The sequence below is a fragment of the Aythya marila genome, assembly GCF_965140915.1.
Source record: "Aythya marila genome assembly, chromosome: 5".
NCBI lineage: Eukaryota > Metazoa > Chordata > Aves > Anseriformes > Anatidae > Aythya > Aythya marila.
The window spans coordinates 46,506,011-46,533,280 of NC_139046.1; the positions used below are offsets into that span (position 1 = coordinate 46,506,011).

Below are 27,270 nucleotides of genomic sequence, written 5' to 3' on the forward strand. Positions count from 1 at the left end.
CGAAGGGAACGCCTGTCACTGCGACGTCACCGTGTTGCTAAGCGGGGAAGGTGGGAAGCGAGGCGCACCCGCCCCGTGCGCTGACTGGCCGACAACAACCCGAGAGCCCGCCCCCGCGCCCCGTCGCACCCCGTCACAACGCCGCGAGCGAGCGACTGACACCCGCGAATCCCCCAATCAGCGACGGCGCCTCGGCCGCGGCCCAATAGCAGCGGCGTGTGGGGCGGCGGGGGGCGGTTCCGGGGCGGGATGATTGGCAGGCGGGGCGGAGGGAGGGAGGGGGGGCTGGCAGGAGCTGCTATGCCCGCCATCTTGGAGCGGCGGTGATGGTGGCGAGCGGAGCCCTGCCCGCCTGAGCGGAGCCAGCCGGGGCCGTGAGGCGGCGGGACGCGCCTCGCCGAGGTACGGCGGCTCCGCGGCTCCCTCCCGCCTCCCTCCCGCTCCCCTCGGGGAGCCGCCGCCTCGCTGCTGCCTCTCCCGCGCCTGCCCGGGCCTGGCGCCTGCCCCGCTCCGGCACAGGGGGGCTGCGGGCGCCCCTCAGGCGGCGCCGGGCTCGCCTCAGGCTGCGGGCCTCGGGCGGGCCCCGCCGCGCGCTCGGAGCCCAGGCCGGGCCTGGCGGGACGCGGCCGGGGGGTGCCGCGGGCCTGGGCGCGGCGGGGAGGGCCCGGGCCGCGCCGGGGGGAGCGGTGCCTGCCCGCAGCCCGCCGCCGCCACGGGCTGCCTCAGCGGCCCCTCCAGGGGTGGTGCCGGGGGCCGGCCGGGTTCCCCCCGCGGCTCTGGAGGGGGTGAAGGGGCCCCCAGCAGCGGGGGAGGTGCCCGGTGCCCCCCTGCAGCCCCTCGTCCCGCTGCTGTTGCTGCACAACTTTACTCGCGCTTCGCTGCTAGCTCTCGGTGCTGACACAGAAACGCCGTGCTGGTACCTGCCTGCGCTTTCCTTCTCTAAACTCAGCTGCTCCAGATTCCTGTAAACATATTGTGTAGTTACTGTTTTTTCTATCTCTCTCTTTTTTTTTTTTTTTTTGGCAGCTTTTTCAAAATCAGAATTTATTAAGATTGTGGCAGTGTTTGGGGAAGCCTTAACTGCTGTTCAGTGCCTCTGGCAAAATCTGACTTTGACCCAGCCGGTTCTGGTGTTCTTGTTTTACTTTAATGGCTAAAATGAACCTGCCACTTCTCCTGTTCTTGTGTTACTTTAATGGTTAAAATCTTCTCTAAGCACGAGAGGGGGTTAGTGTTGTGTCTCATGTCTCTGTGACATAAATACAGGTGGGAGGAAAGTCAGGATCTGCCCTGTCAGGACAAATGTTATTTAAGTAGCAACGCACCTATTCAAAGTTTCCTGCTGTTCTAATTTAGGAAAAGTCTTGTGAGTGGAAGAATACAAAAAACTTAGGGGTGGTCTAAAAGTTCTAGGAGATCTACCTTGAAACATGTTGGCAACTTAAAAGTGAAAAGTTGTATTACTTGTTGCTTGTAGCAACACTATTTATAAAGTGTAATTCAGTAAAAGGAGTCTAAACGTACTCTAAGAGTATGCATTGTTTCTTTTAAATACTGAATGCTAAACTGGTTTAGTTTCCATGTAGTAAACATATTCAGTAGATTGTGAACTGTACAAATACCAAATCCCTTTTTCTTTTGCTGGCATGCTGAAAGGTGGGAACTCTCCCTGTTGCAGTAACTACCTGGAATCCCAAAGTTTTTAAACCGCAATGCGTATCTTCCGGACAGCGTGTATCCTAGTAGGAATCTGTGTGATTACTTAGCTCCGTGTTACTTCTTTGTGCTCTCATTAATGAGGCATAGACTAACTGTAGCTTGCGAGAGTCTTTATTATGCAAATCTAACAGAACACTACCGAATTGTTTCAATATATAACTTGTTGATGAGGCTCCATGCAGATGTGGTAGCCAGTTAGCATGGTAAGTTCTTCAGTTTGTAATTGTACATACTTGTTTAAATGCACTTATTGGTTAGTTTCCTTCATCTATGATGTTGCTTGAACATAGGTAATATGGTTTTATCTGCTTTCTGTATGAAAAACAGAATTCTTACGCAGTATTGAATGCTGTCATTTCTGAGTTACTAAAGGAATTTATCTTCTAATGCTAATGGAAGACTTTATTTTGGACAGAAGAACTGCTGAAGAGTTCTGTTAACAATGAAATTAAGGAAAACACTGAGCTGGAGTGAAACTTACAGTTCAGAAACTGAGTAAAAGCAGCCTGTTTAATGGTAATGTCTTTAAGCAAGGTAGAGTGTTACAGCTTCTTAGAAAGCAGAGTAGATTTATATGTAAACTGCGGTGGCTGTAATGTCTCTGGAATCTTTTAAATATAAATTAGCCATTGTTATTCTGTTACGGAATTAAAGATATTTAATAGTCTGTGTGCGTTTTCAGAGTTGCCTACAAACTGTTCATTGTACTTCTACAGCCTAGATACCAATCAGAGAATCAGATGATGATCAGAGAGTGATATTCAAGTGGCTTAAATAGAAGGGAATCTGAATTTAGCAGTATTATAGCAGAAAACTATGTATGTAATTTTAGTATTAACAGATGGTTAGAGTGAACTCTATTGCTGTGGCTCAACAGCTTTGCTTTTCTACTCAGCTTAAGCTTGAAGTGCACGTACTATGATGCACTAAACAGCTGGCTCAAAAACAACCAGTATGGGACTGAAACATTAGTCAGAAGAGAGAAATGCTTTGAAGAGCAGTTTGGTCCACTTGCCTTTCTCCCCACTGATGATGTCCTCTTTTGTCCAAGTCCTCGAAAAGCCTTGAAATATATATATTTTTTAACCTCAGGAGGTAGTTAAGAAAATCACTATATCATTATATTGAGATATTTCATGTTCTAGCTTTAGTGTTCCAGCACACTGTGCAGCATCCTTGTAGGTAGTAGGCTTGACAATGAATTTCTTACACTTAACTGGGCTCATTCACAGCCTTTGGAAGCTGTGATGGAAACTGCAGTTTCTGTTTGAGCAGCAGAAGAGGTGCAATTACGAATGTAGTGGTCCTATTCCATAAGCTAGGATGTTTTAAGCGTATCATCTGTCATCTAGGTCTGGCACTTTTGTCTATGACTGCTAAGATTTCCACGTATTGTATTTTACTTCACATGGCAGGTTTAGGAGTCCTGCATTATCATGAAGTAGACGCCACATCCATGTTCGTAGAAGACTGTGTGTTTGGTTGGGTTTTGTCAAGAGCAAGATGTGGATACGTTGTTTTTGGCAAAACTTTCCCCAGTAATAAAACAAGCAGGGGTAGAGGAAAAATAGTATCTTTCTTGTCCTAACTTTTGTCAGGTTGGAGGAGAAGAACAAGAGGCTTGGGAAATTATTGATCATGTTAGATAGTGATATTTTCAGGGTGGGAGGCAAGCCTGAAAAATCAACCAGAAAATATGTAGAGAGTATGAATGTAACATTGGAAGCTCTGCATCTCGTGTTTAAGCATTTTCGTGATGTGTCAATGTTCCAGCATCTGTTGTAGAAACCATATGCTACTAAGCAACTGAAGTAAAATGTTTTCCTGCCCTTGGATATTATGCGTAGCTCTATAGCTAGCTTGGGACACTTTTCAGGAATCTGGGTAGACTGAATTGATAGGATCAGGGTGACGTTTGGTACAAGCTGCTAACATCTTGCTCATGGCCCTTCTAGGCCTAATAGCATTTTGGTAACGGTACTTCATGCTAAATTGGAGGAAAAAAAACCACACTGTTATTGTCGAATACAAGAACTGTCAAGAACTTTTTTTTTTTTTAATAGCTTCCATAAGGTGCAGAGAAGCATATTTGAAGTGGTGTATGTAATTTGGAGGGTGTGGGGAAAGTGCCTGCAGTATGTAGCAGCCCTTGACTGTTGTTTTTGTGTTGCTCTTCCCTTGTGTAGTCCTCCCGTAGTCCCGTTAAACAGACCTATCTGCTCCTCTTCCACAGGACTTAAAAACTGGGGGTGCTCAGTGACAGGATTTGTGCCTTTGGCAAAGAGAATACCGCGAGGACTTGTTCATACAACTGTACGCTCTGTGAAGCTGTAATACATGGCACTGAGATGAGAGTGTATGCTGTCTCTGCCTCTAAATATAACTGAAAGAATCGAAACTATTATTTGATAGTACCAGCAATCTGTTGTTGCAGGGGGTGAGGGACTGAGTAAAAGACTGCAGGGTTATTTTAGGCTTTGTTGGCAAAATGGGTAAGAGCATCTGTGAAACCGATAGTTCAATCTTAACCAAATCCCCTCCGTGTTGTAAAGGGAGGCAGATTTAAGAAAGAAAAAAAGCAGAAACTGCCTGATAGTGAGATTTGAGGGTTAATTTACTTGGATGAAGTCCTGAGACTGTTCCTGTTCCATTTTGGGTGAGATGTTTCCAAGCGTTTGTACACAAGTTTGTATACTTTTGCAGGGCGATGGAGTACACGGCCTAGTGGTCTCCTTTCTGTGCCCATTGGGTCTTCTGGAAACTGAAAGGCTGTAGGCCAGCTCTTGTTTGTTGTGCCAAAAGATGCTTCTAAAAGCAAAGTAAACTCTAAAGCCTTTTTACGACAACCGAAGTCCCGGGTGAGACTTTGTGCAAGGGCCCTGTAATTCCCTGTGGGGTAACAATCGGGTTGGGATTGAGGATGAAAACTTTCAGGTGTTTTCAGCAAAAATTAGTGGTCATTTATAATGAGGTTATTAAACATATTCCAGAATATAGCACTTCCTGTTTTCAAAGCATCCTCATTGTTACAATGTCTTGAGTGAATCCTAGATATCATTTTATCCCTACACAGTGATTTTATCATACACAGTGCCGCTGTCACCTCCTTTGGCGGAGATAGCAGAATCTCCAACCAGATCCTTATATGCAAGTAAGAGTTTTTTGTGCAAACTTAGCTTCTTAGAGAGGTTTTTGGAGCAGATCTTCTAATTTGACAAACTTGTGACCTATAAAATCACAGAATGGTTTAGGCTGGAAGGGACATTAAGGATCATCCGGTTGCAGCCCCCTGCCATGGACAGGGACACCTTCCACCAGCCCAGGCTGCTCCCAGCCCTCTCCAGCCTGGCCTTGGGCACTGCCAGTGATGGGACGTCCACAGCTTCTGTGGGCAGCCTGTGCCATGCTATCTCCACTGGAGGAGGTGACAGCAGCACTGTGTAGCAGGGATTAAAAAAAAAAAAAAAAAAAGCCATTAGAGGCCCCAGAGCTGAACACAGGGCCCCAGGTAAGGTCTCACAAGAGCGGAGCAGATGGGCGAAATCCCTTCCCTCGCCCTGCTGGCCACACTTCTGATGCAGCCCAGGACAGGGTTGGCTTTCTGGGCTGCAAGCACATGTTGCCAGTTCATGTTGAGCTTCTTGTCAACCACCACTCCCCCAGGTCCTTCTCCTCAGAGCTGCTCTCAATTCATTCTCCACCCAGCCTGGATTTGTGCATGGGATTGCCCAGGCACAGGACCTTGCCCTTGGTCTTGTTGAACTCCATGAGGTCCACACAGGCCCGCCTCTCCAGCCTGCCCAGGTCTCTCTGGATGGCATCCCTTCCTTCCAGTGTGCCAACCACACCACGTATATTGGGAAGGTGCCTTCTGTAAGCGTACATTAGGCTCCTCTAGAAGAGTGAAGCATGGGACCCTCATCTGCTGCCAGGTGATGCACACTTGTCACTTACAGCAGTGCCCTAATTGAGAAGACAACACATTCACATTTTTCCTGTGAAATACACTGTAATGTTACCTTTAAAATAGACCAAGGGCTGTCTTGGTGTGTTCTTCATACTTATATGATGGTATTTTGATCGGTTTTCAATCTAAAATGCTCAGCTAGGAACTTCAGGACTGGCTTGATCTATAGTAGTTGACATTATTTCTTTCACTACTGCCTTGACAGACTTGTCATATAGCTGTGTCTTCACAACCCATCCCATCAGGAAAATATCTAGAGGATTACATTTGCTTGAGTAGTTCAGCTATTCACCAAACACCTTGAAAAAGATGGAAAGTCTCAAGACTGCTGAAATAAAGCCGTAGCTGTGGCAGGTATAGACCCGGTTCTGGGTGGGTGGGTTTCCTGCTGATGGTGGAAGTGGCCTGCATCTGCAGGAGAACTGCCTTGCCCTTTGCCTGCCTATCTTCCAGGTGGAAGTCTGTTTGGAAACTGTAACAGCACAGGGATTGCATTCCCACCTTCCGTGTTATGAAGGCTGGGTTTGTCACTGCTCATGGTGCTCCCTAAGGGTTCTCAGTGTTTTGGTAACTTTTTTCCTGCCTGTGAGCGACAGCCGTAGAAGTTACACTGAGCCTGGCTGCGAAGTAGGCAGTTCTTGGCTGGGGCAATCAAGCATTCATCAGAGGATCCTTCCGTGTGTGTACTTGTTGCTGATGGTGGGCTCTTTGTAACTTCAAACCACCTTGTATTTAATGGCAAAAAGATGTTGTGTGCTGAACATTGTGCTTATATTAAATTCATCCTATCTTTCCCAAAATCAAGTGGGTAGTAAAGGTGCCATTGGCATGAGGTCCTTGTTTCTTAATGGTCAGCATGAAACTAAAGGTGGCTCTTGATGCTGCCTGCCCTTACTGTAGTGATGAACATGCTGGTTTGGTTTTAGCAAGTGGGGCTTCAAAGCAGGGAAATGGATGAAGTTGTAAAGCCAAAGCAGATAGGGGTCTGGTAGTTGGTGAAAGGTGGTATAAGACCACTGCACAAGTTGGGCTCTGCAGGTTGTAAGAAAGAAGGTAATTGCTGTCACAGCTGTTAGTTGGCAGTAGCATTTAGCACTTAGCTGCAGGATAGTCATAAAAATTAAAACCTTACAATTGTTTTAATGTTACCGAATCCTTCCTGTTACTTTACCAGTGGTTATGGGATGCCTTTCTTCATTTAAAAAGGAATATATTTTGCTATCAGACCATGAAAGTTGTCTTATATCTGTAGTTCTTTACCTGTATTGTTGTCCAGGTCAAGACTGTCTCAGAGTCTCAATACAAAAAAAGCTCATAAACTTTGTAAGAACAATACTGTGTGACTGGGGACTGAACTTAAAACTTGTTCTCAACCTGTTACAAATATTTGATTGCTTTTATTTGTCAGTTGATGTGCCGGGTGCACAGTCATGGGTGGGGACAGACACTTTCTTCCCATGGAAGCATGTTTAAGTGTGCTCTCCTGCTGTCCTTGCATCTCAAAACATGTATATCTGAAAAAAGAACCTTGCCATGGCTGGGTGGAGTACTAGCTACACCTAACCTGGGTGCTTTGACTCAAAAAAGCAAATTATAAATCCAAATTAATCCCTAACTCTTTACTAACCAAATAGGAAATTATTTCTGAGATTGGACTTGTAGGCATGGGATATCAAAGGTAAACAGTCTTAAAAATAAAATAAAATTCTGCACCTCTCTGTGGTTGTCTGTGACAAATGACTCAAATTCCACAACCCCTGTAGGTTGCTTCCTATCTTTTGTAGTATAGGAAACACCTGTGTGTGTGTGACATGTTTTGCAGTATAGGAAACTGGCTTCCTTCTAGGGCACAACAGAATGCAGTGATGCTGAAGTTCTTCCATGGTAGGTTTTTCTTTGAACTACACTGACCCCATACTCCTTTACTCCACACTCAGATATTCTTCAAATTAACTCCAGCTTTTCAGAGAAACGTGCAGGCTGTAAGGCTGCAGACCAGAATGCAATGGAGTTGTTTTTTTCTCCCCTGAGGTTGTAGCCCTGTGCAGCCAAGAATGCAATTGTTAATGGATGTAGGAAACGTAACCGCAGCGCTGATCCTCACCATCATGACAGGGCAGGTTGCAGGTTATGTCGGTGTCTGTAACGTATTTGTTGGAAACGGTGAACGTTATGGTCATGGTGATGAAGGTGGTCTTTGGAAATGTGAATTAGGATAGGATAGTTGGGTTGGAAGGTGCCTTCGGAGATCATCCAGTCCAACTGCCTGACACTGCAGCATTGAATTGGTGACCGAGGCTATGTACTGGATCTACTGAGCAGCATGATGCAAGTAAAAATGATAGATTGATTTTACTGTCCATGTCTTTTTTAGAAAAAATGTCTCATCTGTATTATAGAAAACCTGAAAGAACAGCTAGTGAATCCAAGGTGGTGGTTGAAAATACAGAAATGAAATATGGAGGGGAAATAGATGGTGTATTTTTTTCTTTTTTTTTTTTTTTTTTTTTTGAATTGCAGCTAAACCTGCTTCAAAGCTTTGTTCCTAGGCTTTCAAGCATTTCAAGTTAATTTCTGGGGATAGTTTCAAAACTGTAATGATCCTTAACGAAGTTGCCTTGCTGCTTGTTGCACTGCTGGTGACTTAACTTTATGGGATGGTACTAGAATTTGCCAAAATCTTTGTGGTAGTATAAAAGACTCGGGTTAGAACTTCTGTAAACTGATTTCTGAGTTTTTAGTTAGCAGAAAATATTTTTTTGGGGGGTATGTCTTGTAATGCTGTTATGAAATGGTAAAGTATTTAAGTTCTGGGTTAGTAATTTAAATGGTTTGCTTCTTTTGAAACTCTTTTCTCCAAATGCGTAGAGTAGGCCTATAGGCCAGAAGCATCAGTGCTGCTTTCTGTAATTGTTTGCCGTGTGTTTGGGTTAATGTTAGCATTAATTCAGTGTTTCCTACTTACGGAACGTAAAGTAATGCTTATAGGGTGGAGTTGAGGCCTCTTCTTGCGCTGGGAGAAAACAGAGATGTGTTGGCAGCTAGAGAGAAAGCTGCTTGGAGGAAGGAAAGTGTGGTAGAAGTATTGTAGGTACTGTGTTGGAGCCTAGTCTTGAGGGGGAGAGGAGCTTGTAGAAAATCAGAGAGGAGACAGCCAACTGATATATTTCCTCAAGTATTTCAGTTAGGGCCATGGCAAGAAAAACTTTGTATCCCTAGCCTGTGGCATGTTGCTTGAAAGGGCTTATTTTATCTGCCTGCACTTCATGAAATTGCTCAGTTGATCACTTCAGTGTCAAGATTTGTGAGTATGAAAATAATCTCCCTTTGGAAAAAAAAAAAAAAAAAACTCTTCTAAATGACTACTAGATCTCTGAGGAGGGCTTGCCCTGTACTCTGCTGGTTGCTACTGTGACAGGGTTCTGAAAGGTGCCAGGTAGCAACTAAACTCTTCTAATGATCCAATGAGAAGAATTGAAACAGCCTTAAAAAGATTTTGAAGACCCCTGAGGAAACAGAGTAGGCTTTACATTTTGCTTTACAACTGTGGCTTTTTCATTTGACATAGGATGTGTGTTGCAGGTGGAAGAAGGTGCCTTATTCTGTTTGGCAGTGACAGTTTTTCTAATGGTGTCAAAATGGAAGAGTTGCATGGGGAAAGCATATGTTCCCTCAGTGGAGGCACTGACTGCACCTGTGTCTGGAAAATGTGGTGTAACTTCAATGTGCACACCCTGTAAAAGCATGGTGTGCTGAAACTCAGGTTACTGAAGTGGCTTGCTGTAAAATATAAATTACCTGGGGAGTAGGGGCAAGGGGAAAGAAGGAGAACTTAACAGCCACTTCAAACCTTGTGCAAGATGCCTTTTCAATGATTGTCCATTATTTTGTTGGTTTTCGAACTTCTTCTAGAACTTATTTTTGGTGATTCTCCAAAAAATAGCCATTCATTGAACATAGATAAGTGAGATTTGGTGGTATCTTCTAATTCAAAGCAGTTTTTCTTAGTTTGTTAAGTTGAATCTCAGCAAACTCAAGCTAATCATGCCTCTATCTGCACTTTCACTGTGTAGTTCTAAATGCCTGCAATTTACATAATGGGGGGGAAGGGGTTGTGCTAGTACTTTTATATTACAAAAGTTGGTAGTAAAATGCTTGTGGAGGATATTGAACTTCAGTTATTAATCCTTGTGTGGTAAGGTAACCTATCTATTTGCATCCAGTGCTTCACTGGCATTCTACATGCAGTGAAATTATTTTCCCTCTTCCAACTACTTTACTTCCAGTATATCCACAGAGACAGAAACACAGTTCTTTAGGCTGTACCCCTGTATATACGTAGTTCTGTGACGGAAACGAGGGTGTTTGTACTTGGGGTTAAAGGTTGAACTACAGCTATAATGTCAGCACTAAACTGGGAAAGAGTCCAAAAGGTGCTAAAGCCCTTGTCTAAATGCAGATACCAACATTTAGGTAAGCAAATGCGGTAAAGTAGCATTCCTTGTATCCAGGTGACTGCCACTGTATTTTATTTCCCTTGCTTGACAGATATGTTGGAATAAGTTTTTTTTTTGTTTTTTTTTTTCTTTTTAACTTTTTGCACTAGGGGCTGTGTTGATAAACAAGGAAACCGAAGGGATTGTAGAAAAAAGCATAGAGAAGACCCAAGCTTTTTGGTGCATAAATTCAAGATTAGGAATCCACTTCCTCAAGTGGAAGTAAAAATCAAGGATTTATTTTAACCTGCCTGTATTGCAGATTAAAAGAGGAAATATCTTCAGCTCTTCTTGTCGTGCTATCAGACCTGCACAGCCTTTGAAGGGTGATAGGGATTCCAGGCTTCGGTTTGAAAAGCAAAACATGTTTGTTGTGATATAGCCATGTTAGCCTGGGTGTGTGCGCAGGGTGGATTGGTTAGTTCTGTCTGTCCTCATAAGATATGGTAGCACAGAAATTAAAAAAAAAAAAAAAAAAAATGCTACTTAGGGGCTCAGCTCTTGATATCTTTATTAAAAGGCAGCTGACTGGAGCTTCATGAAGCCAAGCAGTGCCACGCTGCTGGAAGCTGCTGCCAACTTCTGCTTCTGAGCTGCAAACAACATTAACAAGACCAAGATGTTGCTTAAAAAGAAAACTTGTAATACTTGGTTATGCTGTCCATACAGAAGGAATACTTTTTGCTGCCCTGGTTAGAAATTACTGAAGCAAGCAGCTTTCTTCTGCCTCTGTATTTTCATGCACCTCAAAATTCGATTTGCATCCGAATTTAAAGGTTTAATCAGCATGGTGAAAAGGAGGATGAGCTTACCTGAACAGTTAAGGGTTATCCTGATGAAGTGGGCACGTTTGCGTTATACTCGGCAGTGGCACATTAGAAATGGCCAAGCCAGTTAGGCTTATGCTTTGATGTTTACAGTATGCCATGCCAAGTACAGATTTTGGTTCAAAATCTGCGTGACTGGGTAGCCTGCAGTTGTACTCAGGTTAATTAAGGCAAGCAAGGCATAGGTCTGAGTAGTGTTAATGCAACAAAGTGACTGACACAACTATATTGTCTTCTCTTAACGCTGCTTTTGGTACTATCTTAAACCTTTGTTTCATACTGTTGCCTAATGCTGGTAAGCATGTTCAAACAATAGGCTTCTCATCCCTTCCCTGCTTATTTTCAGCAGTGTGCCATTTGGTTGGGACAGAGTGAGGCAGATTAAGTGAAAAGTTGACCCAGAACCAGTGCAGCCATGATGGTAAATATGTTGTTGTTTTTCTCCTTTTAAGTCCTTTTTATCCCTGCTCATGGCAGAGGGTTTGGAGCTAGAGGATCTTTAAGGTCCCTTTCAGCTCCAGCCATTCTGTGGTTCAAAGTTTAAGAAATTGTTGGAGCATGGACAGGCAAACCCTTATACATGTACTTGTTGGGAGTACCGAAGAAGAGAATAAATGCATTTAAGAAAACACTTCTAAAATTCAAACTAACTGTAAGGCTGTCTCCTTAATTTACATTTTTTTCTTCAGCGTTCAAACAACCAGCGGTACTGCTGAAGCAGTAAGTTAGTAGTACTGGTTTGTGCATTTCTGGAAAAGTAGTGCAGGAGTCCAGGATCAGTGTTGCAGGTTTTCATGTACTGGAGAGAACCGTAGAACTGATACAAAATTGTGTTATTTTAGCCTTATGTCTTGTTCTTGTTTGTAACCAGATCTAGAACTTGTGTACTGCAGTCCTGCAGCAGCCTAATCCTGTGTAATTTGGGGCAGAGATGATAGAGATGAGTCCTGGTTTCCCTGTCCCTAACGGTGTTCCCTGCTTCTTGGCCACGCTCGCCCTGGTGCTTGGCAGACCCTTTGAGCTGTTCTAGCATGTGGACTTGGCAGAAAAACTCCTTCCCTGCTTCCACTGCCAGCTTCATTTGTCACTTCTTAAAATGCATTTTCACTCTGAAATGGCTTGGTGGAAGGTTGACAGGTGAGGTGTTGGGAGCCAGCAGGGAGGGACTGTGCTGCCTAGGGGAGGGTGGCACTGCTTAGTCTGCTGCAGCACTTGTCTGAGACCTGATGGGATTGTGTTTTTCATCCTTATTTTGGTCGTGAATGGTGACATGGGAGCATATATATGTACTCTTAAGCAAAATGCTTGGAACTGATAGTGTAAACCACTTTTAGTCCTGGCGTAAGTGAGCCATTTCTTAAAATGTTTAAAAGTCACCTTGGGTATTTAGCAGATTTCTTTTAAACTTGACTAGTTCACAAATTAGTATTCTGGGCTACATCAGTTGTACTTGCTTCTCTGCCCTTCAACCGTCTGTCCTACAGAATTCATGGTGGTGGACAAAGTTTTTAGGCCTCTTTTCTTTGAGGACTATCTTTTTCAATTTTTAAATACGGTTTTCTGGGGAGGAGATGTTGTTGATTTACTTCTGTAGTAAGCTGTAAGATAACCAGAGCTCTGAGGACATATCTGGATTTTTTTCCACCAGGCATTTGGAGAGAGATGGTAAGGAATGATGATGACGCTGTTTAGTCTCTTACATGATGATTTTGCACTGCTCTGCCTTGAGCATTCACACTTTACAGTCTATCGATACAAAACTGTTATTTCACTGGAAAAAGGAGAAAGATGTACCTTACAATCTTGTTCTTAAGTGCAGTGTTATATTAAAAATGCTTGCACTTGATCTGAATGCAGGATGTTCCAAATACGGAATAAAACTAAATGGCATAGTGGCACATTACTAATAATTAATTGTGATCCAAACACCTTCATTGTTCCCAAATTGATGCTGGGGCTCTGCTGGTTGTGTCAGGCTGCTTACCCCTGCGGTAAGGGTGAGGCTACAAAATCAGATTGGAATTTTTGGCAATGCCAACGCTTGGAACAAGAGCTACTGCTGTGTGATGATGTATTTATGAATGTTTCTTACATCACACACAAAAAGAGATGTTTACTTCAAGTGCACTAGGGCATACTTTGGGTATAGTAAGTTGTGTAAGTCACTGTTTTAAATGCAAGAGATGAATTACTGCAAGAGCAGCATTATTCAGTGCCTTGCAGTTGTGCACCCTGATTTAAAGAAAGTGCAACAAATGTTGCATTGGTCTCTATAAGCAAAGAAGAGATTTGAAGAGACCTCATTAGCTTTGCTGTGTGGTCAGTAAAGCTGTATGGAACTGTTTTACAAATAGACCGTGCCCCAGTCAATGCAGCATTAATACAACCTGTTTAGTCTGTTCATGGCAGCTGGTTGCAGAGTTTTTAACCTCTCTATCTTAAAATAAATAAATAAATAAAATAATAATAAAGTTCATCGGGTAATGCTTTAGGACAGGCTGTACCATGCTGTTCCATGTGAAGAGTGATGCCACTGTAGATAGCTGTGCATTGCTTTATTTCTCAGGTAAATCAGCTGAACGTATCACCACGTGTTCTCGTGGTTAGTTCTTATGGTTTTATGTTTGAATACTTTGTTAGAGCTATTGTTACGGTGATGGAGCCACGTTAAAGTGGCTGAGCTGTTACTGGACATGAGCTATCCCTGGAAAGCCAAAGTTAGTCCTATACCTGATCAACTGGTTGATTTTCTTATTCTTTTTGTTTGTTTATTTTAAGGAAAGAACTATTTCTTTTCCCTTTATCCATACTGCAGCCCCTCTCAGTATCTCATAACTCTGTTATTCTAGATTCTGGGATGGACTCAGCATCCTAACTGACTAGAGCAGACTTGTGGAACATCCTTCCCAGGGTATGCTGTAATATTTGCACTGCCAGTATCTTGTTCATTTGGATTACACTAGCGTTTTTTTCTCCGTGTAATCCTGCTGTATTGAATTCAGAAGCTGATTGTTCTGGTACTAGACAATGGTACTTAAACTAAAGTTTTCAAACAGAAGAACAGAGAAATATCAGAAAGCAATCTGTGCAAGGAGAGCAGTAATAGTGCCTTTCATTTGGATAAATTAATCTTTGCAGATTTGTACTGTATTGCCCGTGCCAACTCTTCTGAAAGTTGATTAAGCTAAACAGGCTTCCTATTTTGCTTTTACATGACATAATTGAGGAAGTGACGTTCTGTCCTGTCCTGGAGCTTTGCTTCTGAACATGTGTGCGTTTGTAATCCAGAAACAACAACCAAGACAACTTTGGTAAAGCAAACCAAATTCAGTACACTTGTTTACTTTTTCTGGCCTAGTAAGCCACTTGACTCACAAGGGATTGGCAAATCTACTTGACATTTGGACCTGAAGGTCTAAGGATGAAAAACATGTTTGACCTTTGAAAGTATTATGGTCAATGTATTACGCTGACCTTCAGTTCATGTGTATGTTGGTTACTAAAATAGCCTTAGAGAAGGCTGTGTTTGGTGTTTGTGTATGTCAGGGCTTGGAATCTTTGTGCTGTTAGCCTCACAATGGAAATGTGGTGACTTCTGTTTCCAGAATGGCTGGGTGGTAGCAAATAAGGTGATATTGCAAGCGGTGGAACATAACCAGCCCTAAAAACAAAACAAAACCCCTCATTTGTTGGATGATTGTTTAACTGGAATGCAAATGTTTATTCTAGTTAAGAAGGAATATTTTTAGTACATTGCTTTAGGTTGATATAGGCTACTAAATAATCTTCAGGGCTCAAGAAGCACATTTGAAGACTCATATTCTTTAACATGGGAGGTGTAAAATTAGATCATTCTCTTTTCTTTGCTAGCAGAGTGTTTGGAATGGTTTGGAGGTGTGCTTTTTTTTTTTTTAAGCTGAATATATAATCGTGACAAACTGATAGTAGAGCTTTTCAACCTAGGTAGATACAGACATGATCTAATGAACTTGTTACTATACTTGATATTCTTAGTTGGTGGTACTTTATCCTTTTTTTAAACAAACCTGTTAATATTACCTCATTCCCAAAAGGAATAATTCTCGTCTTGAAACCTGCCTCTTAAAGCAAAATCAAAAAGCCTCCTGTAACTGGTGGAGGGGGAAGGTATTTTGGTGTTAAATTTTTCTTATTACTGCCAGAAACAGCCATGCTAAAAAGAAGCATCAACTGATAGGATGCTTTTTCTTGCCTATTTGGTGTTGACTAAAGCACAGGCAGGTAAGCATTAGGCAGAGGCCAATTCTGGATGCCTAGTAATGCTCTTTAACATTTCTTTGCTTTACACTGAAGGAATTAAGCTGTCAAAATCAGAGGCCATCTTAGTGATGAATTGTAGGTGACCGAATGCTGTCCCAAAACAGCTGGTTACTTAGCAAGTCTCTATGTAGATTGTTTTATGTGTTTTTTTTTTTTTAAACTGATTTCAAATTGAAACTGGCTAAATTGTATGTATGTAAGGCAACATAACGGGCATTCTTAATGCTTGTATGTTTATTTCTGTACTACTTTGTGGATAAATCAGACCTTAATATATTTATCTATATCTGAAGACATGGCTTCAAATGAAATTGCTAATAGTTTTTTTCAGGTCTGTATTTATGTTAGATTCAATAGTCAAGTGCAAATTATAAAGGCAACTTTACTTCAGTGATACGAAAAATCTTCCTTTGCCCCTCAAAAGTGAAGGGGGATATTTAAACTTGCTAATAACAATTTTCTTTCAGATGACAAAGCTGCTTTTGTACTTATTTTCAGAGTATGGGCGCACTGGACTGACACTTTTCACAGCAAACTGTTTCCTCCTTCAGTTCATGTGTCTTATTTCCTGCAAAGCAGCGCTTTTGTTCATGCAGTTGTTGAACTATTGAACAGAAAGTGTTAACAACATTAAATTATAAAATGTCTTTTTTGTCGTTGTAGGAAGAAATCTGCTTCATCTAATTCAATCCTAATTCAGTCCTGCTAATCTGCTAATACTGTAGATTGAAAGATTTTTGCTGTTGCCAGGATATCCTGTAATGGGCAAGGAGCCTGAGAGAGTACAAATTCTGTTTTTTTAACTCTTTAAAAGCTTTTGTTTAACAGGTAAGAAACATTGCTATTAAACTTCATCTATAGCAGTATATTTAGCTTTTGCATCTATAAAGCCTTAGCTTAAATTTTAAGTGGTTCCTGAATGCTCTTAACTTTTTTTCATATCTATGATGTTCTCTAAAGGCATTCGTTTACCTGATTTCTGTAGGTTCACATTTGCCACCTTCCAAGCTGCTCTTCTTTTCTCAAGTTTAGAGTTCGTGGCCATTCCTTCCCTTTTCTTGCAGCTTTTTTCTGACTACTTTCTAGCAGACTGTTTTTAACTTTGCCTTTTAATCCATCTTGCTGTTACAGTACCTTCTTTTCTCACTACCCCTTTTTCTCCTCTTCCCTTTGGCCTTAGAATGAGAATCAAGGGTTATCTAGACACACTGTTGTGGTTATTCTATTTGTTTTACAGGGAACTTGTTTTAAAGTGTTTTGATTTTGTGCCAGGAAGTGTATCAGCTGCCCAGCCTCCAATTCTTTGAAGAGTTTCAAAGCAAATGTGTTCATGAACTGACATATTAGGTATGAATGACATTTAGCACTATAGGTTCTTGTGTCAGAGTATAATGCTGTCTTCTGCAACTGAATTCTTGGTATTAAACTACATTGTTCTGAGTATTATTTAGCTTTCTTGTTATAGTATTGCTGAACCCCCTTTTTTCAGTACATCAATAACTTCATTTCCATTCTGAAGATAATCAGAAGAGTTCAAAATACCAAGAACTCACTGAATTCCTTGACATGACTATTTTAAATGTGTAAATGCTTGGCTGTTGAATAGTTTTCTAGTAACTCCACTTAATCTTTCCTATTTGGGAGGGGGAGATCAGTGTCTAATTTGCAATCATTGTAGGTGATTAATATTTATATTGATTAACGCTTGTTAACCAGTCTTGAGATCTTGTAGGAATTTGACAAGGATGCAGTTGTTGCTTGATATAAAATTGCTCTTGTAACTTCATCATGAGCTGCAGATTTCAACTGGGCTGTTATGACCTCATGAATTTTGAGGAATTGGTGACTTTGAGTCAACGTGAACTACTTTGGGAGCTGTTTGTATACTTCAAGTCATAGAAACTGACTACTGGGACATTCAGCCATAATAGGTGTCTGTGTATATATGCACATGATGGGTATAATACATATTATGTAAAAATTCATATATTTGCACTTCTGGTCTTACACAAAAGTGCAGTTACTATAATAAATACGGGAGAGTCGAATGACAAATAAGGGTTTGCCTGTCCCAGTTGGGTTTGCCTGTCCCAATTCTTAGCTCCTCTGCAACCATAGCAGGACTCTTCTTCCCCTAGGAAGTGAAGAGGAATTACTTCAGAAGAAAGGAGTGGAAGTCCTTACTTGTTAGATAATTTCCCTCCTCATTAGGAGTTGGAGGCAGCTGTTTAAGAGAATGTTACAAACATTACTGCCTTGGTACTGTTTCCTAATATGTTTCTCTTCTGGTCAAGAAAAGACTAGACCACATTTCACACCAGTACCTAGTTACCTTCTGAAAGTATAGTTGTTAGCTGAGAAATATATATGCTCTAAGTGGGTGTGATGTCTGGAAATAATCATATCCATAGCATGATGTTAAATTGTAGAGAAGTCAATGAACTTGCTGAATTGTTTCTATTGTATTCCCAAACATAATTGGGTTACACAGGAGTTCTTGATAGTATTTGGAAGAAGCAGCCTTTTGTTTTGGTATGTAGGTGAAACTCTACCTGCTGAAGGTTCAAAACACTGAAATCTCACTAGGTTATTTACAAGGAATGCTCCCCCTCAGTTCCTGGATCTTACAGCTTAATGATGGTAAGGTCTTACAAAGATGTTTCCCCTTACACTGTTTTTTGTATTATAATCCAGTACCTACATTCCTTAAAACTCTACTGTACTACTGCTTTTATTTTTGATTGTTAGGTGTAATGTAGCTGAATATAGGATTTGTAACAGTAACTTGTATCTTTCTAGCTAACAATCTAATTAATTTTGAGTGTTTAATTGAAAATTTATGTAAAAATTGCTTATTGGGTAAGCCTGGTGTCTGTTGCATTATTCAAAATAATTTGAATAATGCAAGTAAGAAATAGTCAGGGAGAGGTTTTTACACTTCTTGCAGAAGATAAATGTGTCAGTTCAAACAGTATGTTTCATCAGTCCCCTTATTTGTGCCCTGAACTCCTAATGCAGAAGAAGCAATGTGTGTGCCTGTGCATGAGAAGTATTCTTGCATTCATCGAGTGGAAAAAGTGTAGAATTCAGTTAAGGCATAACTGTATATTAATGTAACTTACTATTATTTTATGGAAAATGACAGTTTTGGTCCAAGCTAGAATGCAGGTGTCCTATGTTCTTAGTGTTGTGTTGTTTAAATTGCCCTTGATTCCAGACTTAGTGCATACGTGCTAAGTTTTTCCCATATAATAGGTCTGGAGATGTTTTATGCTATGAGGAATTGGCCTCCTGCAAACAAGGGTCAGGCAGTGGTAGACAGCAGGTTTGCAATGGGTAATGGGTAAAACATGTGCTCTGGCTGAATCAAATTGGCAATTTAAAATGTAGCTGCTAGAGTTATTCTCTGTCAATTTTGGTCACTGATATTTCTGCCGAGCTCTAAATTTCTTCAGGCACGTACTTATATGTAGCTTTGTTTTGAGCAGATAGTACACTTCCAGTGCACTTCCAGTGTCAAAAAAAGGAATTTATAAATGCTAGTGTGGTATCTAATTAATGGCCCTGGCTTGGGGGAAAATAAGCTGGAAACGAAGTGTACTTAACCAATTGATACAGAGTTGAGCTGGCAGAAGGACATGCTTAGCATTTTAAAGAAACCACTTAATAACTCTTAAAGGTCTTAGAAATGTTGCTAAATTCTTAGTTTTATCATTAAAAGATTTTTGTGTTCCTCATTGCTTCCCCAAGCATGTTTCCTTTTTAAAAGGCTATAAATTGTTTGCATTCAAAAATCTTTATAAAAGCACTAAGAAATGTAAGACTTGGAGTGTTTTTGGGTGGCACCAAGAGCTACTGTTGTAGCTGCTCTTCTTGTGTCCAGTGATTAAGTTGTCTTTTGCTAGTTGCTACCCAAGAGCTGTAAAAGCCTGTGTGGCTGAAATAGACTGTAAAATTTAGGATATGTTCAATCATCAAAAAGTTTGTTGGTGCAAAAGTAACTGATTTGTTCATCTGCGCGCTTGAATCCCATATGAAGAAAATATAAAGGTAAATGGAGAAAAATGAGCTACATGCTGAATTTGGTGCTTGGTAGTTCAGTTTTTATTACTTCCTATGTAGCATTTCTTACACTTAATACGTTACAGAAGCTTCAGTTTAATGTCTGATATACTCCTAAGTTTTTCTTGCTTGTGTAATGAGGTCAGGTGTTTTTGTAAAAATGTGTGAAGTTCCTGCTGGAAGTATTGTGTATAAATTTCTAACATATCCAGCAGTCAAGTAAAACAGTACTTTTACCTAAAGCTTTACCTTAGTTTTATTTCTGTGCTGGTTTAGATGACCATCTCTGCTTTGTAGCTACCAGCCCTCAGCTGTTAGGTAGAAGCTACCAAGGTGGAATTAACTGCTGGTAAAGTATGCTTCTTACATTTCTTACCTAGGTAAGACAAACATGCTTAAGTCTTGAACTGAAATAAGCAGCTCTCTTAAATAGTTTTATTTACTGATGGGACTTTAAAGTAAGAAGCATGTTTTGTTTGAAGGTTCAAGACAGGAGATGGTCTCCAAAATTATCCCTGTAGGCTCATTTGACTAGAATTTACATGTTCATCCTATAGATTGAAAACAGGAATGTCTGTATTCAGGAAAAGTGTTTAACTGTTACATCCACTGGAAGCTGTGGAGAGAGTTGTTCATTTAATTGTAACCAGCTTTTTTTCCATGGAGATGTCAGCTAAGCATTTGGCCCTTAGAGACAACCACAGACCAGTCACTGTTTAACAAAATACATACAGTGTGGTTTTCTTCATCTGTACGAGAAAGAAGACAAAGCTTTTTTTTTCTTTTTCCTGGGGTGAAATCACTTCTAAGCTTTATTTCTTCCACTTAGCAAGCAGTTAAAATAGGAATTTCAGTTACCTGTATCTCAGAACAATTACAGGTTTTCTTCATTTTACCAAACTGCTTTCTTTCCTTACAGTTTTAAGTCAGGTGTTGACTATATGGAATATTACTTCAGTGTTCATTTAGAGAAGAATCTGTTAGAATATTAACTAAGGAAGGAAAAAGTGTTTTTTTTTTTTTTTCCCTGACTGATACATATTCATTAGGAACTTTGATTGTCATAACTTGTATCAAGTCAATGTAAACTGTCATGGGAAATCTTCCTGTGCATTTGAGGTCTGTTAGTCTTGGTGGGAGCTTTCAAAGATTATGGAAAGCTAACTAAATGTGAGTTGAGAGCCAAATATATGTAACAATTTTACCATACAATTTTTCTTTGCAAGTCAGATAGCTTTTAGTATTATCCTACGTTACTTTGCTTCGTGTAGTATCTAATCTTGATCGTAGTTCATATATGACAGTCTATTGCATCTTATGTTAAATCTTGCATTTTGAGATTTTGAGGCTCCTATTGGAGCTGGAGTTGAACATTGAGAGTAACACAACCCAGTTGACCTATGGAGCTGACCTTAAGTTAGCAGATAGTGAAATTTTGGGAGGAACATAGTAGGGACGTTGCCCACCTCTGATTTATGGGTATAAGCTTTAACTCTTGGCCTCTCTTAATGGGGTTGAAACTTGGAAATGTATGAAAATAATTCAGAACTTCAAAATTGGTAGGGTTTGGGAGAGAGGGGGGAGAAATAGTCTATGGGAAGAACAACTTTTTAAAACTTCGATTCAGAACTGTGGTAGGTTAATTCTAGATTATCATCAGTGATAACGCCTACGAAAATTCTCTTCTCTTCAGGGTTCCTGGACTTCCTCTTTGGCACATTTTATGGTGTTTATTTTTCCTTATTCCAAAGGACCTGGGCTCCTGTTGAAAAGTGATGGAGTAATCTCTGGCCGGCACCTGACATGTTGAGGGAGCACCCCCTAAAAGAGCTTGCCTGGGAGACAATTTGCGAAATTACGCAGTAACATGTTTGCAGTAGTATGCCTCTTTTTTTGTTGTTGTTGCTATTTTCCATTGTTAAATTTCTCTTGAAACAAGTAATTGAGAAATAGATTGAAGCTACTGAAGTGAGTTTTAGTCAATGCAGAGGGATTTAGGTCTGGAATTAACATCTTTGCAAGTAACCACTCTGTGCTACTTGTATTAAATGGGATGTGGGGGAGGTATTTGTACTTACTGGAGCTGTAGGGGGAAAAACAAATATTCTGTGACTCTTAATAATGCACTAGTTTTACTTGCTCACAGTGAGTCTGTGTGTAGCCCAAATAACCATAAGCCAATGTTCTTGATAACATTATGTAATTTGATTTAAGATAGCATGAAATCAAGTATTTTCAAATCTGCTTGTAAGTTCACTAATAATTCTAGTAGAAAAGATTCTTTTGTTTTTTAACCACTTAATCCTTGCATGGGCTCTCAGATGATTGTAAGTACTGATGTTGCAGTTGAAGTTAACTGTACCTTTTCTTCAATGATTTCTGGTTGATTCCTATATCTTTAAACAGAAAGCTATGTAATCGAGGGGCAATTATGTATGCTTACAGCATCTGACAAAAAACCTTTTGACAAAAGCAAAATAAGGTGGTTCTAAGTGAACAGCATGCAATAATTAAGGCAACAAGGAGAACCCTAAAAGCAATTACAACTTCTCTGTAGTGAGTATAAAAGGCTTACTCTAATTTTTAAGCCAAATACTGAAAGTCTTCTAATGAAGAGAATCATAAGAGTTTTCCTGGATCCTTGGATTTATCTCTGTTATCTTGACTATTATAGGGCTAAATTTGACGCTTCCCTGTTCTACGTAGCTGTGGTAGGCATGCTGAATCCACTTGACCTTAAATAAATGCTTAATGCTGTCCTAGTAGAACAGTTCAGTTGGAAGGGACCTTCCAAGGTCATCTAGTCCAACTGCCCGAGCACTTCAGGACTAATCAAAAGTTGAAACACTAATGAAGGTATTGAGGGCATTATCCAAATACCTCAAACACTGACAGGCGAGGGCTTCAAACGCTCTAGGAAGCCTGTTCCAGTATTTCATCACCTTCATGGTAAAGAAGTTTTTCCTAATGTCCAGGCTGAACCTCCCCCAGTGCAGCTTTGTACAGTTCCTTCATGTTCACTGGTTATTAGAGAGAAGAGGTTGCCTCTTAGGCTTCTTTCCTCCAAACTAGCCAACTTAAGTGTCCTCAGCCTCTCCTCATAGGACATACTTTCAAGCCCTATTACTAGACCAACTGCTCTCCTCTGGATACTTTCAGGGACCTTCTTATCCTTTTTATACTATGGAGCCCAGAACTGCACACAATCTTTAAGGTGGGGTTGCACCAATGCTAAATTCAGAGGGAGAATCACCTCTTGACTGGCTGTTTATGCTGGGTTTAATGCATCCTAAAATGCCATTTGCCCTTTGGCTGCCAGGCACGCTGCTGGCTCACATTGAGCCTGTTGCTGACCAGCACCCCCAGACCTCTTCCTGCTGAGCTGCCCTGCAGCCGCTTGTCTCCCAGTCTGTACCCGTGTTTGGCCTTACTCTGTCCCAGGTACAGCACCTGGCAATTTCTTTTGTTGAATTATTTGCCACTGATAATTGCCCAGTGCTCCCTTTGCAAGGCCTTTCTCCCTTCCAGGGAGTCAACAGCACCTGCTAGTTTAGTACCACCAGCAACCTTGCTGCAGACACGTTGCAGTCCTGCATCCAGATGGTTGACAAAAATGTCAGGTCTGGCCCTAGAATTGAGCCCTGGGGAATACTGCTAGTGACCAGCTGCCAGCCAGTTATGGTCCCATTCACTACGATCCATTGAGCTCTGCTGTTAAGCTGTTTCAACACCCAGCATAGCATGAACCTATTTGTCTTGAAGTTGGACAATTTGTCCAGAAAGATGCTGTGAGGAACATTATCAAAGGCCTTATTAAAATTAAGAAAGATTACATCTGCTGCCTTCCCTCTCTACACCAAGAGGGTGACCTTATCACAGAAGGAAACCAAATTATTAAGGCAGTACCTCCCCTTCATGAACCCATGCTGATTCTGCCTGATGATAGCTTTGTTTTTTAAATGCTTTTTCATCAGCACCCAGGATAATTTTCTCCCTAGCTTTTCCAGGGACTGAGATTACACCAATAGGTCTGTTGTTTCCTGGGTCTTCTCTCATGCCCCTTTTGTAGATGGGAATAACATTGGCTAGCTACCAGTCAGCAGGGACCTCCCCAGCCTCCTAAGACTTCTGGTAAATTGTTGAGATGGGTCCAGCTATGACATCTACCAACTGCCCCAGCACTTAGGTGAATCCCATCAGGCCCCACAGACTTACGTTGAGCTGATACGCTGGTCCTTCACAATTTTGGTGGCCACAGATGGAAAGTTGCTTACTCTTCCCCCAGTCATGGTCTTCTAACTCTGAGGGCTTGGCAGCCCAAGATTAGAGAATCATTTAGGTTGGAAAAGACCTCTAAGCTCATCTGGTTCAGCCTTTAACCCATCACTGCCATGTCTAGCATTAAACCATGTCACTGACCTCTACATCTACGTGTTTTCTGAAGACCTCCAGGGATATTGACTCAACTACTTCCCTGGGCAGCCTGTTCCAATACTTCACAATCCTTTCAGTGAAGAAATTTTTCCTAATGTCTGATGATCTGTCATTGCCATAAAAAACTGAGGCAAAAAATGTTTTTTCTTCGTAGTTACTTGTTAGGGGACTATCTGCCTCTTAGTTTGAGTAAGGATTAAATGTTTCTGTTTTAGGTATTGTAGGTTGTCATAAGAGTTGGTATAACAAAAGCACGGTTTGATTATTGTCTATAAACTCTCACTTTCTGCATATCAAATGGCAGTTTGCAGAAGTGTTCTTGCTCAAGTTCACTGATGTTCTCTGTTGGTAACCAAATGTCCACCCACCTGATGATGTTACTAATTTTCAGCAGTAAATAACACTAACTAAATCCTTCACACTTGGAAGATGGTTACTAAAGGAGCAAAAAATGGTTGTTTTCTCTCTGAGTACTGCTTAAAACTATGCTGTTTACAGCTGTAGGGAAAACTCTTTCTTACTGATATCTGGTATCTCTTTCAATCCACTTTCTCAAATTCTGCATTCATACAAGACTAGCTGATGCTTTATCAGAGGTTAAGTGTTGCCATGTAAAAGCCTCGTTTTAAAGGGGAGAATGGAGCAAATGCGTGTAGTGACCTTAACAAGAGTGAAGGGAAAGCAGGAGTTTATTGGATTTAAGACTGAAATATTCTTTTCTGATAGCATACCTGTCTCAGGAGCAGCTGCTTGCAAGGTGTCTTAAAGAAACAAAACTCATATGGAGTATTTTTATAAAGAAAAGTTAAATTGCTCATGCTGATGTTAACCTTCTGTGATGTTTCTTTACTTGGGCACACCGGCCTTTCAAGCATCTGCATAAGGAACTTTATTGTCCCTTTTTTTCCAAGTTTGTGGAGGGAGGTATGGTAAAATAGTAAGTCTTGCTCTGAAATTAGCTCCAACACTTCTGGTGTGTTCTGCCTGCATGTTAAATGATTATAATTCCTACACCTGTAGAGGTGTTCTCTTCAGCGACAGAGGTGGTACACTAGTGTGCTTATACTTTGCCCGTTTTATCTTCTGCCAGATCTAGTATTTGCTGAACGGGTTGCTCAGAATCTGTGGATTGGCATGTGCAAGTTGATCAGAAGCAGAGTAGCAAGAACAAATTTATTAAAAGTTAACCTTTTTTACTTTAATGCAGATCAGTGTTCTTTTCATGCAAGTAAAAACCCTGGAGCTGGCTAATTTTGAGTGTTACAATATACCCAGTAAATATTTATCAGTCACCTTTAATCAAGTCTGATTTTGAAACTTTGTGATGATCTTTCAGTATCTACTGTTGTGTTGTTCAAGTTCTAGAAAACTTCTGTGTGTGCAGGTCCCTTTGGGGTTAGAAGCTATGAAGTACTACTATGAAGTATTTATACTGCTTAAATACATGTGTAAGCTTAATGCTTTGTATATGTTCTTCTTATCCAGACCAGCATGTTTTGGAAATTTGATCTCCATTCGTCATCGCACATAGATACACTTCTAGAGAGAGAAGATGTAACACTGAAGGAATTGATGGATGAAGAGGACGTCCTGCAAGAGTGCAAGGCTCAGAATCGCAAACTTATAGAGTTTCTGTTGAAGTCAGAATGTTTGGAAGACTTAGTTTCATTTATTATCGAAGAACCGCCTCAAGACATGGATGAAAAAATTCGATACAAGTAAGAACTTGTATCTTAGGAAGGTAGAAAGAGGGGTGATTTACTCCAGTGTTAATTTGATAATGTTTTGAATTCCTGCATGCTGCTCTTTAGTATAGTACTGTTAACTTTTGAGTAAGCTTGTTTTGAAGGGGCTTTATAGAACTCTTTAATTAAATCATTCTAATGTTTGCATATTTTTTGAGTGGAAAACTCTTATCCAGAAATGCATCCAAAACCAGTTGCTGCCTAGAGAAAAAGTACAGAAATCAGAACTTGTATGAAGAGTCTTTTTGTTATTTTTTCATTTAAAAATAATTACATGTAGATAATAATAGATAATGTAAATAATAATTTTCATGTAGAAATAGTTGATTGAATACCCCTATCTGGGTACTATAGCTAGGTGCTTAGCCTTGTTTTGTTGACGGTTAGTAAGCTGTTTTGAAGATGCATTTTATAGCACTGTAGCACACCTTGTAAGAATATACTTAACACCGGATTGCTGGTGTTTTCCTTTGTGGAGCTAGAAGTGTAAAAATTTGGGTATGGACGTGATTCTTGCTAGATTGCTGAGAAGGTTCAAACTCACAGTTAATCTAAGAGATTGTATACAAGCACTTCTACCACTTTTGGCCTCTTTTACAGTTTTCTGTGCAGCAAGCTGCTTTTTCTTATGATAATATGTAAAAAGAAAAATAGAGTACCTTCTTATCTGCTGCAGTTCTCTGTTTTTGGTAAACCAAACCTCCACTGAGTGTTTTTAGCTGAGTTTAAAATAGCAGTGTCTTTCACTTAAAAGCCTTAAATTGCTGATGCTGTCGTAATTACCTCTAGCATGAGTGGGTGATAGTACTGCTTCATGACACAGGGCCAGAGGTACAATTCAGAACACTCAGTAATTAAGAGGCCATCAAAACCAGTAAGTTCCTGTATCTGGCAATACTAACTAGTTTTGCAGGCTTTGTTTGACTTTGGCTAGCTCAGTGAGTCTCTACACAGTTGCAACAGGTATAGAAGTATTAATCCTGAAGAGATTGATTTTAACTTTTTTAATGTAAGCCTTGTTATTGGAAAGGGGCAGACACTGGGGATGGAGCAATATTAATCTGGTACTACTAACCCGCTTAATTTCTTGGTAGCTAACTTTTTCCTCTTCCAAAAAAAGTTTTCTGAAATGAGAGGTCAATACTTGAACAGCTGGCTTTAACAGTGGATTTTAAAATAAAAGCCTGACCTTTCTTTTCCCTACGTCCCCAGTGCTGTCCTATTTCAGCTGAAGAATGTAGTAGTCCATTTCCTAAATGAAAGAATGCAGCTTGTAGCCTGAATGTATAGTTGTTACCTTGTAGTAGTTTGCTTTTTTATTAGTGCAGAGCTATTCTTGAAAAATTGGTCAGAAACCCTACCAGGTTCTGATTTAAAAGCTGAAGGTGTACCTTCTTTGAAGTATAAGTGAATGGAGATATACATATGTACACTTCTCTTCCTTTTCCCCAGATATCCAAACATATCCTGTGAGCTGCTTACTTCAGATGTCTCACAGATCAACGATAGGCTGGGAGAAGAAGAATCCTTACTTATGAAACTGTACAGCTTCCTCTTAAATGAATCTCCTCTAAACCCTTTACTTGCCAGTTTCTTCAGCAAGGTGCTAAGTATTCTTATAAGCAGAAAACCAGAACAGGTAAGTATTTAAAACCTCTCCGGTTTAACAGTTTCAGATTTGCCTGAGCTATTTGTGCAACAGTAACTGCCTGTGTGCCAGT

At 40.7% G+C, this 27,270-nt stretch overlaps 1 protein-coding gene across 10 annotated transcripts in view; it reads left to right on the forward strand.

Moving 5' to 3' along the window:
* Positions 1–291: 291 nt before the first annotated feature.
* PPP6R3 (protein phosphatase 6 regulatory subunit 3) overlaps positions 292–27,270 on the forward strand; it is a 58,462-nt gene continuing 31,483 nt past the window's right edge. For 2 of the 10 annotated variants that reach the window (XM_082760716.1, XM_082760717.1), the window contains exons 1-6: positions 292–402; positions 15,972–16,136; positions 16,546–16,655; positions 21,122–21,249; positions 25,290–25,522; positions 27,002–27,188. In XM_082760716.1, coding sequence (XP_082616842.1) covers positions 21,238–21,249; positions 25,290–25,522; positions 27,002–27,188 — 432 coding nt within the window. In that variant the 5' untranslated portion in view covers positions 292–402; positions 15,972–16,136; positions 16,546–16,655; positions 21,122–21,237. Of the gene's footprint in view, positions 403–15,971; positions 16,137–16,545; positions 16,656–21,063; positions 21,250–25,289; positions 25,523–27,001; positions 27,189–27,270 lie in introns of all 10 variants that reach the window. The other 8 variants (XM_082760718.1, XM_082760719.1, XM_082760720.1 and 5 more) reach the window with 8 other exon arrangements.